General features: G+C 40.0%; 1 protein-coding gene across 7 annotated transcripts in view; it reads right to left on the reverse strand.

Annotated features, from left to right (window-relative positions):
- FER (FER tyrosine kinase) overlaps positions 1-16221 on the reverse strand; it is a 312225-nt gene that overhangs the window by 85463 nt on the left and 210541 nt on the right. For 6 of the 7 annotated variants that reach the window (XM_056537490.1, XM_056537495.1, XM_056537491.1 and 3 more), the window contains one exon: positions 13671-13794. In XM_056537490.1, coding sequence (XP_056393465.1) covers positions 13671-13794 — 124 coding nt within the window. Of the gene's footprint in view, positions 1-7148; positions 7831-13670; positions 13795-16221 lie in introns of those variants that run through there. The other variant, XM_056537496.1, reaches the window with a different exon arrangement.

Below are 16221 nucleotides of genomic sequence, written 5' to 3' on the forward strand. Positions count from 1 at the left end.
ATTGCTTTCATTAGAACATTTTCAGTATTTCATACTGAAAAAGCCAGTCAAACAACTGCTCCCCTGCCTGCTTGGACACATAATAGTCCTGCTGTGTCCATGCATCGTCACCTACGTCATGGACACACTTCCTTGATTGACAGCTATGAGTGCAGGGCTCACTGCTGCAGGAAAAATCCTCCCACTGTCAGCTTGTGTCCCGCTACTATCAGTGAGGACAAGCTGGGCGTTGTAGTTCTGCTAATGCTAGGGGAGATGTGAGCAGACAGCATACTGAGGAAGGGGGTGGAGACCTGCACAGTGAAGCCATGCCCCCTCCCTTTGAGAGGAATTCAGACTAGTGAGCTAAATTAAGTGTGTAATAAAAAAAGGTGCTAGACACATAAAAATTAGACGTACATGGTCTGGATTAGGTACTGAGTGATATATTAAAGGAGTAGTCCGGCACGCACTTTTCTTATTTTATTCCTTCCGGGCTGCAAAATAAAAGAAAACAAACTTTCTCTTACCTGCCAACGCGCCCCCGGAGCTCCGGTACAGGTGTTCGGTCCCCGTGCTGTATTCTTCTTACTTCCTGTTAGTCCGGCACATCACACGGAGCTTCAGCCTATCACCGGCCGCAGCGATGTCCCGCCTCAGTTGGTGATAGGCTGAAGCTCCGTGTGATGTGCCGAGCTAACAGGAAGTAAGAAGAATACAGCCCAGGGACCAAACACCTGTACCGGAGTGTACCGAAGCTCCGGGGGCTCGTTGGCAGGTATGAGAAAGTTTGCTCTCTTTTATTTTGCAGCCCGAACGGGATTAAATGAGAAAAGTGCGCGCCGGACTACTCCTTTAAAAAAACAAAAACGTTTTTTGTTGGATCTGATGGTATGCTTTAAGAAAATGTGGGGGGGGGGTAGCTTCTTACTGCCATGTCTATAGTGACTTTTTTTTTTATGAGGGTGCATTCACATTACAATTCTTTAATACGGTGACCGGATCTGGCTGGGAGATGTGAAAACCGGGCTCTCCCATTTCCCAGCCGGACCAGGCCCACATCTCATTCATTTGAATGAGCTGACCGGAGTCACTATCTGACTGGCTGGGATACAGGAGTGTCCGGTTTTCATAGCTACCAGCTGGATCCGGTCAATGTATTAAAGAATTGTGGTGTGAATGCACCCTTACAGAACTGGAGAACAGGGTCAGGTCTGCATGAAAACTATGATGTCCAAAGTGGCTAAAGTGAAGGACAATGGCCGAGATTTACCATTTTTAACACTTCCTTGATGAATCTTGAACTAATATTTTGGCACACAAAAAAATAAGACTCATGATTTTGCTTGAAAGCATAAAGAGTGAGCATTCCCTCCAGCCTGCTGAACTTAGGCATACTCTTTTTTCTTTTACATATATTCGTGTCACATATCCCTTGCAAAGGAAAAAACAGATTGAAAGTGGCCTAAAAAGTGCAATCCAAGGTAAACTCCAATTTAGTTTTAAAATGCTTATAGTCTTTCCCAAAATGGATTACTATTAGAGAAAAAGAGAGAGCAAGGCCGCAGTACTTCAGAAGATAAAGCAAACGCCTGTGGCCTTATGTAGTGCAGGCGCAGACAATGTTTAAGAGCAAGCTGTAGTAAAACCGCTAGAGTTTTATTTTTCTTCCGGAGTGCAGTGGCTATTCTTTCCTTCATATACAGTATCTCACATATTATACCCTTCACATTTTTGTAAATATTTTATCTTTCATGTGAAACAAAGAAATTATACTCTGCTACAATGTAAAGTAGTGAGTGCACAGCATGTATAACATACATTGTCTAAACCTTGGCAACGATAGTGACTTCAACCCTAAGAAAACATTTCAAATTTAGCCCAATTACCCATTTTCCCTCCCTGATGTCATATGACTCGTTAGTGTCACATCGTCAGTGCTCAAACCATTTGCCGCATACTGTTCTGCATGGCTGTTGTCCCTGAAAGAAGCCTCTTCTAAAGAAGATACACAAGAAAGCTTGAAAACAGTTTGCATAAGACAAGCAGACTAGAGGCATGGATTACGGGAGACATATCCTGTGGTCTGATGAGACCAAGATAAATGTATTTGATTCAGATGGCGTCAAGCTTGTGTGGTGGCAACCAGGTGAGGAGTACAAAGACAAATAGAGTTCACAGAGGGAGCGAGAAATGTCAACGTGTACTGTGACATATTAACCTAGGGGTCCTCAAACTTTTTAAACGGGGGGGCCAGTTCACGGTCCCTCAGACCGTTGGAGGGCCGGACTATAGATAACAAAACATGAATAAATTCCTATGCACACTTATATATCTTATTAGTGGACTACCACTTTAAATACACAGCACAGTTCCCCCCCCCCCCCCATTAGGTTGGCATTATAGATCCCCCACATTAGGTTGTAGTTTCCCCACATTAGGGTTGGCAATACAGTTCCCCCACATTAGGGTTGGCAGTACAGTTCCCCCACATTAGGGTTGGCAGTACAGTTCCCCCACATTAGGGTTGGCAGTACAGTTCCCCCACATTAGGTGCAGTACAATTCCCCCACATTAGGTTGGCAGTATAGGTCCCCCACATTAGGTGCAGTACAATTCCCCCACATTAGGTTGGCAGTATAGTCCCCCACATTAGGTAGTAGTTCCCCTACATTAGGTTGTAGTTCCCCCACATTAGGTGCAGCATAGTTCACCCACATTAGGTTGTAGTTCCCCCACATTAGGTGCAATATAGTCCCCCACATTAGGCTTGCAGTATGTTCCCCCACATTAGGTGCAATATAGTCCCCCACATTAGGTGCAGTATAGTTCTCCCACATTAGGTGCAATATAGTCCCCCACATTACATTGGCAGTATAGTCCCCCCACATTAGGTGCAATATAGTCCCCCACATTAGACTGGCAGTATAGTTCCCCCACATTAGGTGCAATATAGTCCCCCACATTAGGCTGGCAGTATAGTTCCCCCACATTAGGTGCAATATAGTCCCCCACATTACATTGGCAGTATGTTCCCCCACATTAGGTGCAATATAGTCCCCCACATTAGGCTGGCAGTATAGTTCCCCCACATTAGGTGCAATATAGTCCCCCACATTAGGCTGGCAGTATAGTTCCCCCACATTAGGTGCAATATAGTCCCCCACATTAGGCTGGCAGTATAGTTCCCCCACATTATGTGCAATATAGTCCCCCACATTACGTTGGCAGTATGTTGGCCCACATTAGGTGCAATATAGTCCCCCACATTAGGCTGGCAGTATAATTCCCCCACATTAGGTGCAATATAGTCCCCCACATTAGGCTGGCAGTATAATTCCCCCACATTAGGTGCAATATAGTCCCCCACATTAGGTGCAGTATAGTTCTCCCACATTATGTGCAATTAGCAACAAAAAATAGCAGCGTTGTAGTATAGCATACATAGATACTACTGGTGTGTAAACCATATCTGGAACTCGCTGTGGGTCTATAAACCAATGCTACAGTATAGCTCAAAAAATGAATATTGTATACTTATAAGGAAACACTAGAGCCATAACTACTGATAAAACTCAAATAATTTTATTAACACTCTTTAAAATCACAATCACAAGTATGACTGCTGAATATTGTCATAATACAAGGTCAATGGTTGTAGACAGACAACTAATCCGAAAAGAAGGTGGTAAGACAGGTATAGTAAATATAGCCATATATATAGTGTATATGCAGTGAGATATACAGCAGCAGTATGGGTGTCCACTAGTAAAGTCTCATAGGACAAAGAAAGGGGCATATAACCTCTACCAATGTGATGTCCAGTTACCCACTCAGGATAGCTGGAATGGACACTAACGGTGCATAAAAATAATGGCACTGGAAAGGCTGATGCTCACTTACCCATGGTAGAAGCCTGTCACCACCGCCCCAACGTACGTTTCGTCAACCTGGACTTTCTCAAGGGACGCTGACTGAATATAGTCCCCCCACATTACGTTGGCAGTATAGTCCCCCCACATTAGGTGCAATATAGTCCCCCACATTAGGCTGGCAGTATAGTTCCCCCACATTAGGTGCAATATAGTCCCCCACATTAGGTGCAATATAGTCCCCCACATTAGGCTGGCAGCATAGTTCCCCCACATTAGGTGCAATATAGTCCCCCACATTACGTTGGCAGTATGTTCCCCCACATTAGGTGCAGTATAGTCCCCAAAATTACATTGGCAGTATAGTTCCCCCACATTAGGTGCAATATAGTCCCCCACATTAGGCTGGCAGTATAGTCCCCCACAATAGGTGCAATATAGTGCCCCACATTAGGTGCATTATAGTTCCCCCACATTAGGTGCAATATAGTCCCCCACATTACGTTGGCAGTATGTTCCCCCACATTAGGTGCAGTATAGTCCCCAAAATTACATTGGCAGTATAGTTCCCCCACATTAGGTGCAGTATAGTCCCCCACATTAGGCTGGCAGTATAGTCCCCCAAATTACATTGGCAGTATAGTTCCCACACATTAGGTGCAGTATGTTCCCCCACACATTAGGTGCAGTATAGTTCCCCACATTAGGTGCAGTATAATTCCCCCACATTAGGTTGGCAGTATAGTTCCCCCACATTAGATGCAGTATGTTCCCCCACATTAGGCTGGCAGTATAGTCCCCCAAATTACGTTGGCAGTATGTTCCCCCACAGGCATACAGCCTCCAGCCATAAAGTATGGCTGGAGGCTGTATGCCTGTGTACTGCCCCATTTCAGTGTTCCGATCACCGCTCCTCGGGTCCGGCCATAGCAGCGGGACCCCGGCGATCTGACATCTTATCCCCTATCCTTTGGATAGGGGATAAGATGTCTAGGGGCGGAGTACCCCTTTAATGACCAAGACAAATTTTGAAAATCTGACATGCGTCCACTTATTTGGTAATAACTTTGGAATGCTTTCACTTATGAAAGAGATTCTGAGAATGTTTTTTCATGACATATTGTACTTTACATTAGTGGTAAATTTTGATTGATATATTTAGCAGTTTTTGTAAAAAAAAAAAATAAATTAGCATTTTTCTAGATTTGATATTTTCTGCTCGTATGACAAATAGCCATGCCGCACCAGATTAATGATTAATTCACATCTACAATATGTCTACTTTAGGTTCCCATTATTTGATAAACATTCTTTTAATATTTTTTGAATGTTAGAGGGTTTATAAGTTTAGTAGCAATTCTCCAGATTTTCTGAAATGGAATTGACACCCCGATAAATCACCCCATTTTATAAACTGCACCCTTAAAAGTAGTCAGAATGACATTAAAGAAGTTCATTAACCCTTTAGGCGTTTCACAGATATCAAAGCAAAGTGGAGGCGGAATTTAAAAAATATATTTTTTTGCAGATTTTTCATTTTAATCCTTTTATTTTCTGTAACATAGTAGGTGTTGACAAAGAAATAAAACTCACGATTTATTCCTCTAATTCTGACGTACTTAGAAATATCCCATATGTGGCCTTTGTGCGCTATGTGTCTCTCACAAAGGCCTCAGACATGAAGGCGTGCTGTGCGGATTTTGGGGCGTCATTTTAGTTTAAGATATTTTGTTGGCATCATATAAAATTACAGGGGCTTTGGGGTGCACAAATATTTTTGGGAGACAAGTTGACGCTTTCATTGGTAACATTCTGGGGAATGTGACACTGATCGTTTTTTATTTTATTTTTTAGGAGGTGGTTTACATAAAAAAATTTATTCTGCGGTTGTTTTTTTATTAAAAAATTAGGTAATTCGTCTTGCAGTCTATTCTGCGGTTGTTGTTTTATAAAAAAAAAATTAGGTCATTCGTCTTGCAGTATGAAATAAATGTTAACGTAACACTACAGGTTGATACGATTACGGCAATACCAAATTTATATATTTTTTTAAATTTTAGTTCTTTTATGGAATAAACTATTCATTTTTTAAAATCATGTTTGTAAGTCGCCGCATTCTGTAAACTGTAACGTTTTTATTTTTTTATTATTAAATACATAATTCAGTGGACTACACATCTGTACTGCGGGATTTTGCGGGAAGGGTGTTAAAGCAGAGCATAATCCTTTCTCTTCAGAAACTAAGCTGCAGGGCAGTATTCCAATATTATGATAGCCCCTAAAACACCTCCAAGACGACCACTGCCTTGCTAAAGAAGCTGATGACACAATGGGCCTCATTTACTAAACGTGTAGGGTTTTTATTAGTGGGAAATGTTGTTTTAGACTTGCAGGATTCCTCTTTATTTACTATGGGGAAAAGTCGGTAACATTTTCTGACCAGCTTTTTCTAGGGGGAAATTTCCAGCCATTTATCCACAGGATTTTCTGTGAATTCAATAGAAAATAGGTCAGGTTTTGAAACCACGCCCCCTTTCGACTTTTCACAGTGCAATGTCGGGTTTGTCGGATTTTCCTGACGCACACTGTCACAGACACACCGCGCCAAACTAAACCCCCCCCCAAAAAATGGTCTGTTTCAGCTTAGTAAATAAAGCCTAATGTCTCTAACATCCACAAGCTCTGAGTTGTCATCATGATGGAGTGGAATAGGACTTCAGTGGCAACCTGTGAAGCTCTGGTAAACTCCATGCTGAATAGGCTTGAGGCATGGAGTTCACCAGAGCATCAATGCAATTTAAAAGTTTGAAACAACCAGGACTCTTCCTTGAGCTGGCTGCCCTACCAAACTAAGTAACCGGGGAGAAGGGCCTGTTAGGAGAGGTAAGCGCTAAAGATCCTGTGTGCACATGTAAGAAACTTCCAGAAGGCTAATCATCACTGTAGCACTCTACCAATCTGGGCCAGGGTGGTAAGAAAGAAGCCTTTTCTCAGTAAAAGGCACAGGAATGCCTGCCTGGAATTTGCAAAAAAATTAAAATAAAGATTATCTGGTACTGCTGAAACTAAAATTTAACATCCAAGCCTCAATTGTAAGAGGCATGTCTGGAGGAACCCAGCCACTGCTCATCACCTGCCCAATAGTGAAGCATGGCGATAGCAGCAACATTTTGTGGGGTGATTTTCAGTGGCTGGGAGACGGAGACAGGTCAGAGTTGAGGAATAGCTGAACAGAGGAAAGTACAAAGATATTATAAAAAAATTTCCAGAGCACTCGATGAATTTAATGCCATTGAGTGGCTTAGCTGGAGAACCTCTAACTTATATTTATTTTCATTGCTCGATCTTCCTATGACTGAATTTTCAGTTGCAATGCAGACATTATTTGCATTTAAATCAGAGAGGTGAAAGGTAACATTTAAAGTAACTTTCACACTTATATCGGTTTCACCGATGGATGCTACTGGGGTTGTTTTAAAGTCAGAATACTGCAGGTCATCTTAAGGAAAATGTCTGGTTAGGAAGACTTTAAAAGAGCATGGACAGGCGTGCCAAAACATTTATTTAGAAAAATGATCAGCCTTTTTCTGTGCTGCTATACTTTTCATACACCACTTTAATTTCCCTTCAGTTTGTTCAATGGGCACACATACAAAATCTATGAAGGCACATGTATTTTGTGCAGGAAGGAGACAGATTAATTTTGTGTTTGAGCCAAAACTATAAATGTGACTACAATAAAAACTGTTGATTTCTCAAAAATCTGAATGATTATATAACAAAACATAAGTGATAATCGTTTTACTTCTTCATTGGCCATGGCCAGCAAAGTCTATTTCCAATGGTCCAAAACAATCCTGTTTTATTAATATGACACAGTATCAATCTTCTACTGTAACTTCTTCCCATCCCCAGTTCTTGGTTAGCTGATAGACATGAATCTCATTACTTATTTTCACTTTAATGGGTACCTTTAATACTACAGAAAGAAATGGGAAAAGAACATTAGGTTATATGTGCCATTTCTTTTCAGCAAAACAATGTGCTTGTCATTATTCACAGAAAATGTATCCCCCAAAGGCAATTCACGCCATATTCCTAGGCTATGTGAAAGTAAGCACAGTGGATTAGTTAAATTATTTTGACATATGGCAGTAACCTGCAATCAAAAGCCATAGGTGCACAGCATTGAAAAAATACATTAGCATCTCTATTGATAATTGCAAAAAAGAAAAATGAAATAATTGTACAAACAATGGAGATTGTGTACGGATTGTGTGAGCAGTGTCCATAAAAGAAGTGCTTTATTTTTCTGAGCAGCTGCTAACATCACCCACATTCTAATTATGCAGTGTAGTGTGAAGAATTACAATTTTCCATGCAGGCTATTAGTTATTTTATTTTTCATAATGCGATTAAACCTTTTTATTTGACTGCTCATGTTATTTTATTCAACAGCTAAGTATGTGACACAATATAGAAAGGCCACATAATTTTCCTCATCAATACATTATTTGCATGTAATGTGTAAACACATTAAAAATGCATTGGCTCACATTTATCAATGCATTAAAGTACTTTTGCATATAAATTGTCACAAATTTATAAGTTTTCACTTTCTTTTTACATCATTGGTATACGTTCAAAAAGCAAGATTAGACGAAATGTATGAACATGTAGATTTTGTTTGGGGACCCCCGCAAACTTTCATGCAGCACCCTGCTCTCATCAGCCTCCGGAGCGAACATCGCTCCAGGTCTGATGAATCACGATCATGTGGCAGGAGTATCGTGATGTCACGGATCCGCCCCCTAGCGGGGTGCTGCATGAAAGATTGCAGGGGTTCCCCAGTGGTGGGACCCCTGCGATCAGGCATTTTATCCCCTATTCTTTGGATAGAGGATATGATGTCTTCTGGCCGGAGTACCCCTTTAAATGGGTATTCCAGCCAAAAGCTACAGATGACCTATCCATAGTTGATCAGCAGAAATGCCAACATCCGATACCCCCATGGATCACAGCTGCGGCACTGAAAATGAACATTGAACATGAGTCAAAAGACTCAGCTTCATACACTGTTTCCAGTAGTAGTACTGGGTAACTGCAATCAGCAGTGATAAAGCGGAGGTAGGAGTCCACTCTTCAAAAATATGAGGACTCATGGCTCACAAGGTGCTGGCTCACATTGCACCTCATTAAATTGTGTTTACTGAAAACTACTCTGGGGTGCAACCAGGAGATCCCCTAAAAAAGTCCAGAAAAGACTTAATCTTCCAACCCTGAACGCTGGTTAAAGGGGTAATCCAGAAATAGAAAACCAGAGCTAATTTCTTCCTTAACCAACACCAGACTTGTTCACATGTTTTATGTGGTTTTACAACTTGGCTCCATTCACTTCAGTGGAATTGAGCTGCAATACCACAGACAACCTAAGGACATGTGTAATAACGTTTACTTGACCCGCCACTGGTGCAATACTAATATTGGCAAGTTGGAATATCTGTAAACGTGCAAACCCAAGTGTTGCAAATAATAGCAGTATGCAGTCAAAGGACCCTATCCGCATACCCTAGGTTGCGTATAATTAATGGAAGTAACAAAAGTGAAAAAATCAAGGGTCTGAAAAGAGCGCTGCTGAATTCGTACCCTAAGTTCCACGCCACTATAGTAGCACAGGATGTAAAGGTTTATTCGGAGACAATGGACAGAGCGTTTTGGCGCTTTACTTGTACCTTCCTCAAGTCCAACAATATACAAGTTTTGGAGTCCTAACAATGTATCCTGTGCTGAGCTGTCAGCTCTGTTGTTTGAATCCTTTATAACCCTTTTAAGCCAAGCCAAACTCAATGAGTGACATACAGATTTTGAGAGCTTCTTACCCAAGATCTGACGCTCTGATCATTGTGGAGTAACTGTACTGTTATCAATTTAATAAATTTACTAGATCATACATTTTAGAGCAAGTAATGCATCCTGTTTTTCATAATTAATACATTGTTATTCAACAGAGTTTCTCGATAAAGGATCACAAGACAAAATTAAACTTAAAAAAACTCTGATACAGTGATTCATCGCTCAAGCAGCTTCTGTTCGCTAGCTGTACAAACTAATATTTTGTCTTCATGAAAATCTAGTCTATTGGGAGGCAGAAGTGCCTCTGGTAGGTTGTGTAGAGCTTGTAAGAGATTGTATGTGAAAGCACTCTGTGGAAAAGAAAAATAAACTACCTAAATCATAGAAGCATTTAACCATTTCAGAACCACACAGTGAAAATTGGTACAGAACTTCAGATTACTTAAAGGGGTTATCCACCATAAGGTGATTTTAGTATGTACCTGGCAGACAGTAATGGACATGCTTAGGAAGGATCTGCGCTTGTCTTGGAGCTAAATGGCTATGTTGTGAGATTACCATAACACTGTGGCTAGCTTTTTGTGAACTGGTATTTCCTTTTTGAGTTTTCTTCTTTGCCTACAAATCCCATAATTCCATTTTCCTCTCTCCGACACATCAGCCATCCCACCCATTGAAACATAAATGAGCTGCATCCATTCAAAAGACCTGTGGTTTTCAATCAGGGTGCCTACAGCTGTTGCATTAGTTGCCGATTGATCTCTCTCCCACCAAGCGATCCCTCCACCCATTGAAGCAGACTCCCTGTCATCAGCTGACTAGTGAGGTCAGGTCTCGGCCGCATTGCTACCTGGGAAAAATCTTAGACAACAGTCATTTTGTATGCTGTTAAAATAAATATTGGGGTGAAAATGACATAAAAATTGTGAGAAAACCGTCACACACAGGTACAGACACTATATTATGAACTACACTAACTTTACAGCCCCTGTAGCATAGTCAAATAAAAAAAAAAAAAAAACTACAAAACTAAGTGCATAGGTGGCCTTTTTTATGAAACCAAAATATGGCACATGGAACTGGTGAACACTATCCTCAACTCATTACATTTTTTTCCCTTAAAGTATTATAAAAATTAACTTTTGATTACAATGATTATAAATATAAACTCAAGTCTCTTGCTTTTGCAGTTAAGTTAGAAAAATGTCCTATCTGGAAACCATCAGTAGCTGTTTGGCTGGTTGGCTTGCCGACACTTTCAGGGTATGTTTACTCGGACGGAACTATGTGTGGAATGCCTGCACAGAATATTCTGCAAGGACTTTAAGCTGCAGCAGAGTCCCATTGATTTCAATAAGTTTCTACTGCACTGTTCACGTGGCAGAATTTCCGCACCAGATGTTTCTGCTGCGGAAATTCTGATTCTGGCGTCTGCATAAAAAATAAACAAGTCTATTCTTTCTGCGGAGTCTGCAAGGAAATGCATTGCCGTCTAGTAGACGTTAACTTTTCAAGTAGTCCTAGCACCCGTTCTTTTTCAAATGTGCAGAATATCCGCTGGTATTTTCCTGCAGACATTTCGCACATTTTATACCCGTGTGAACATATCCTTAGAATGCGTTGATGTGGCTAATTTTAAGATTTTCTTTTTTTATTGTAAAATTGTGGCAAACAAGCCCCAGCATATAGGAAACAGCATCAAAATACTTTGGATGTTAACAACTGCAATAATGATACTAATATTAAGAAATCTCAATATTGTAGTTGTCTACTTTTCCAACTAAAAGTATTTGTGCAATTTGCTTCATTATACACAGTTATGTTTATTAGCTGTTTTTTTTTTTTTTTTTTTTGTGTTCTCTTTATAAACCACACTGATTTATGTTAAAGGGGTACTCAACTGGAAAACATTTTTTTTAAATCAATTGGTGCCAGAAAGTTACAGATTTGTAAATTACTTCTATTAAAAAATCTTAATCCTTCCAGTACTTATCAGCTGCTGCTATGATCCACAGGAAGTTCTTTTCTTTTTGAATTTCCTTTCCGCCAGACCACAGAGCTCTCTGCTGACACATCTGTCCATTTTTGGAACTGTCCAGAGTAGGAGCAAATCCCCATAGAAAACCTATCCTGCTCTGGACAGTTCCTAAAATGGACAGAGGTATCAGCAGAGAGCACTGTGGTCAGGCAGAAAGGAAATTAAAAAAGAAAAACTTCATGTGGATCATAACAGCAGCTGATAAGTACTGGAAGGATTAAGATTTTTTAATAGACTTACCCGATATGACACGGGGTCACCGCATTACCCCACGTTTCATCGCGGGAGCTGGCGCAGGACGTAAATATAAGTCCTGTGTCGTTAAGGTCAAAATAGGCTTGGTCCTTAAAGGGGTAGTCCATTGAAAAAAAAAACGTGTAAGAATGTATAACAAATGCATAATGATTATGGTAATATTAGCCTTAGTGAAGGGACCATTTCAGCTGTGAGTTTCTACCTGTAAGTTGTAATGTCTTGTCTCAGAGCTCCATCCCTCCTACCCCCTCTCCTTCTGTCAGCTCAAAACAAGATCCCTGATGTTAAAGGGGGGCAGAGTACTAAATAATTTTTTGTTGTCTAATTTTTTGGTGTTTGCCATTCAACATATACACCTATATATTTGTTTAATCCAAGTTCTAGTATCAACAATACTTTGCTAAAGTCATAATGCCGTATTAAGCTTTTCAATATCTTAACATAATTTACAGTAGCTACAATAACGTCATTCACACTGCTGCATTACATTACCCAAGGGCTCCCTGATAGCCAAGCTGCTAACTTTATAAATGTATTTGTAGAACAGACTCAACTCAGCAACATACTCTAGAGTAGTCTTTAGAATACATGAACATAGCTTGAATGCTAGTTCATCAAAAGAAGAAATGCCAGTGGCATTGAACTGATTAAACTCTCTACAGCATAGTCTTGCGTTGCCAGCAAGAATTATTAATCGGTCTGATTTGGTAAATTTGTTATAAAATGTCACATAACAAATTCTATTCAAAAGGCAGCAGAAAGATGACTTGAGGGGAGTTGAGATTAGAAAAAAAGAAAAAAAAACTAAAAAAAATTACAGATTCTGTATTGTGCTTTTTATAGATGCTGTAATAAAAGTTAAAGAGTTTCCTTTGCAGACGAAAAACCCGGGTGTCCCCTAGTGTGCGATAAATGTTAAGAGGTCCAATTAAGTAGTGGACTCAAGAGATCAAGTGTTAAACGAATTGGATACAGTGTATTTTCAGCAGGCATTTCTCTATAAAAATGACTTCATCAACTGTTAGACCTGTCTCCCTGTTTTGTTCTAATGAAGTATTTCTTTACAGAAAAAGTTATAACTCTTGAAGATGGATTTGATAAAACAAAAAAGAACCAAAGAAACTAACTTTAAAGAAACTATAATCCATGCCTTTAAAAAATTAGAACATCCATTAGATAGAAAAAAGTCTGTATCCACTCCCCTAGGTGTGCAATCTCTTTTTTTATGCTACCTTACAGATTTCTATATAAAAGGAATAAAGTAATAACATAAATGAAAATTGCATTAAACAATATTCAAGGTTTCAGTAATAACCCCTATGGGCAACAGTAATAACTATCATGAGGTTGGTTGGGATATTTTTTTCTGCGAAGAAGGCAAAATTAACACAGAAAATTATGAAAGGCATATTAAACAGGAGAACGGTGTATGAGATTATCTATTCAGATATTTTAAAAATAAAATAACTCAAATGTTTACAAGGGAATATTCAATCCATGGGGGAAAAACATTACTGTATTTCCTAAAGGAAGAAATATTTATCTTTAATGCCACCTACTTTATAGGCTTGCGGTGCCCTGCATCCCATGCAGGTCAGGGCTTGTTCTATTGAGAAAACATTTTTAAGGTATAGGCAGCTGTCAAAGTTCATAAACGTTCAGAAGGTTAATACCTGTGTATACAGTTTTTAGACTCCAGATAGGCCATGCCAGAAGCAGCATCCAAAGAAAACTTCAGAAGTTGTTTAGGTTTCATCTCATCTTTTCTCTTTCTTAAAAAGGTCAAGAAATCACCACCTAAGAAAAACGACAAAGGGACAGTGAGACTTAAAGGTAACTGGCATTTCACTAAATAGAACTTTATAAGTTACTTACAAAGTATATACTCTCTAAACTGTCACAAATGCACTTTTGGCAGAAAACGTCTTAGGCAAAATGCTATCTTCCCCAACTTCCCCATATGTGTACATACTTGGATCATCATCTAATGCAAGTTTATTTAATCTGAGAAGAAAGGGTGGAACAAAGAAGCTAGCATGCTGAAATTCAACATAACTAATGCTTTTTCTCCACTGATGTCAACAGTCAGAAGACATATTTGCTTACTTTGCATGTAAACCTACTAAAATGTGCATGTTAAAGCGGTTCTCTGAATTATTTAAATAACTGATGTCAACTAGGGCTAGAAATAATAAAGTACACCATACTGGCTTTGCCTGCTCCAGAGGTGATTATCCAATCCACCCGATCCCTCTCTTTACTTATCCTGATGCCGCACAATGCTGCCTATGTATATGATACTCTAAACACACCGATGCTTCAGTGACTGACTGCAGCGGCTTTAGAACGTAATCTGGAGAGGCAGAGTAGCACATCATTAGGTAAGCTGGTAAAATGTATTATCCCTGAACCTTAGCAGGCTGCAGTTACACAAATATATATTAAAAAAAACACCTCTACATATGTTCCGACTCTGTAGCTTGCCATTTGTTGTGAAAACATTGTGGATTATCATCATGGATTTAATTAATTGCAATGCATAGCAGCTTATCTACAGAAGCAATTAGTTGGCGAGTTCAACGGCACAGAACACTATTAATGGTTAAAAGTCCCTTAAAAGGGCATGATGGAGCATTTTGCTTGTAAGGCCGGGTTCATATTAGCATCAACCTCCATTCAAAGGAGCTCCATTCATTGGGCCATGACAACAAGAGTTGATCAGAGAATACCATACTGCAGGTCCGATTTTTTCTCTACTCCTGAAAAACAGCAGACACCAGACCAAAACCTGACGTTACTCATTCCAAGTCAATAAGACTCATCACTGTCCATCGTACTAATACCGGCCAGGTCCGTTGTTTGCTGCAAGAACATACTCTGCCATGGAGTTCCTGAGCTCTGATGCAGATGTGCACTTAACCTAACCTTTCAAAATAGTTTCTCAAAATGTAGAATATCAATTATATATATATATATATATATATATATATATATATATATATGTGTGTGTGTGTGTGTGTGTGTGTGTGTGTTTGTGTGTGTATATGCACAACAGATGGGAAATTGCTTTAAGCATCATGATCTTTTTGTCCACTTGTGCCGGTTTTCCTTTTAATATATGTACTCAGTTATACATGTCAGTGTTTTGTTTCTATTCCAACATTTATCGCTAATCGAGTCGCTAAAAATTAACAATTAAAGCAAAAATAACCGTTGAGAAAATTGACGGTGACAATTTAATATTTATTCAATATCAAGTATGAGCATATTTCTAGCCAACAATATCTTGTGAAATAACTGCGCCCACATAGTCATGTTTGAAGGAAGATTAGATATACTTAGTAACCCACTGCGTTAAGTGCAAGTTTGGCAGGCTTCTATAATAGAAATATACAATGCTCAAAAAAATAAAGGGAACACTAAGATAACACATCCTAGATCTGAATGAATCAACTAATTGTATGAAATACTTTCGTCTTTACGTAGTTGAATGTTCTGACAACAAAATCACACAAAAATTATCAATGGAAATCAAATTTATCAACCTATGGAGGTCTGGATATGGAGTCACACTCAAAATCAAAATGGGAAACCACACTACAGGCTGATTCAACTTTGATGTAATGTCCTTAAAACAAGTCAAAATGAGGCTCAGTAGAGTGTGGCCTCCATGTGCCCGTATGACCTCCCTACAATACCTTGTCATGCTCCTGATGAGGTGGAGGATGGTCTCCTGAGGGATTTTCTCTCAGACCTGGACTAAAGCATCCGCCAACTCCTGGACAGTCTGTGGTGCAATGTGGCGTTGGTGGATGGAGCGAGACATGATGTCCGAGATGTGCTCAATCGGATTCAGGTCTGGGGAACGGGTAGGCCAGTCCATAGCAACAATGCCTTCCTCTTGCAGGAACTGCTGACACACTCCAGCCACATGAGGTCTGACAATGTCTTGCATTAGGAGGAACCCAGTGCCAACCGTACCAGCATATGGTCTCACAAGGGATCTGAAGATCTCATCTCGGTACCTAATGGCAGTCAGGCTACCTCTGGCATCTCCAGACTCTGTCACATCTGTCACATTTGCTCAGTGTGAACCTGCTTTCATCTGTGAAGAGTACAGCGTGCCAGTGGTGAATTTGCCAATCTTTGTGTTCTCTGGCAAATGCCAAACACCCTGAATGGTGTTGGGCTGTAGGCACAACCCCCATCTGTGGATGTTGGGCC

Source organism: Hyla sarda, chromosome 1, assembly GCF_029499605.1.
Source record: "Hyla sarda isolate aHylSar1 chromosome 1, aHylSar1.hap1, whole genome shotgun sequence".
NCBI lineage: Eukaryota > Metazoa > Chordata > Amphibia > Anura > Hylidae > Hyla > Hyla sarda.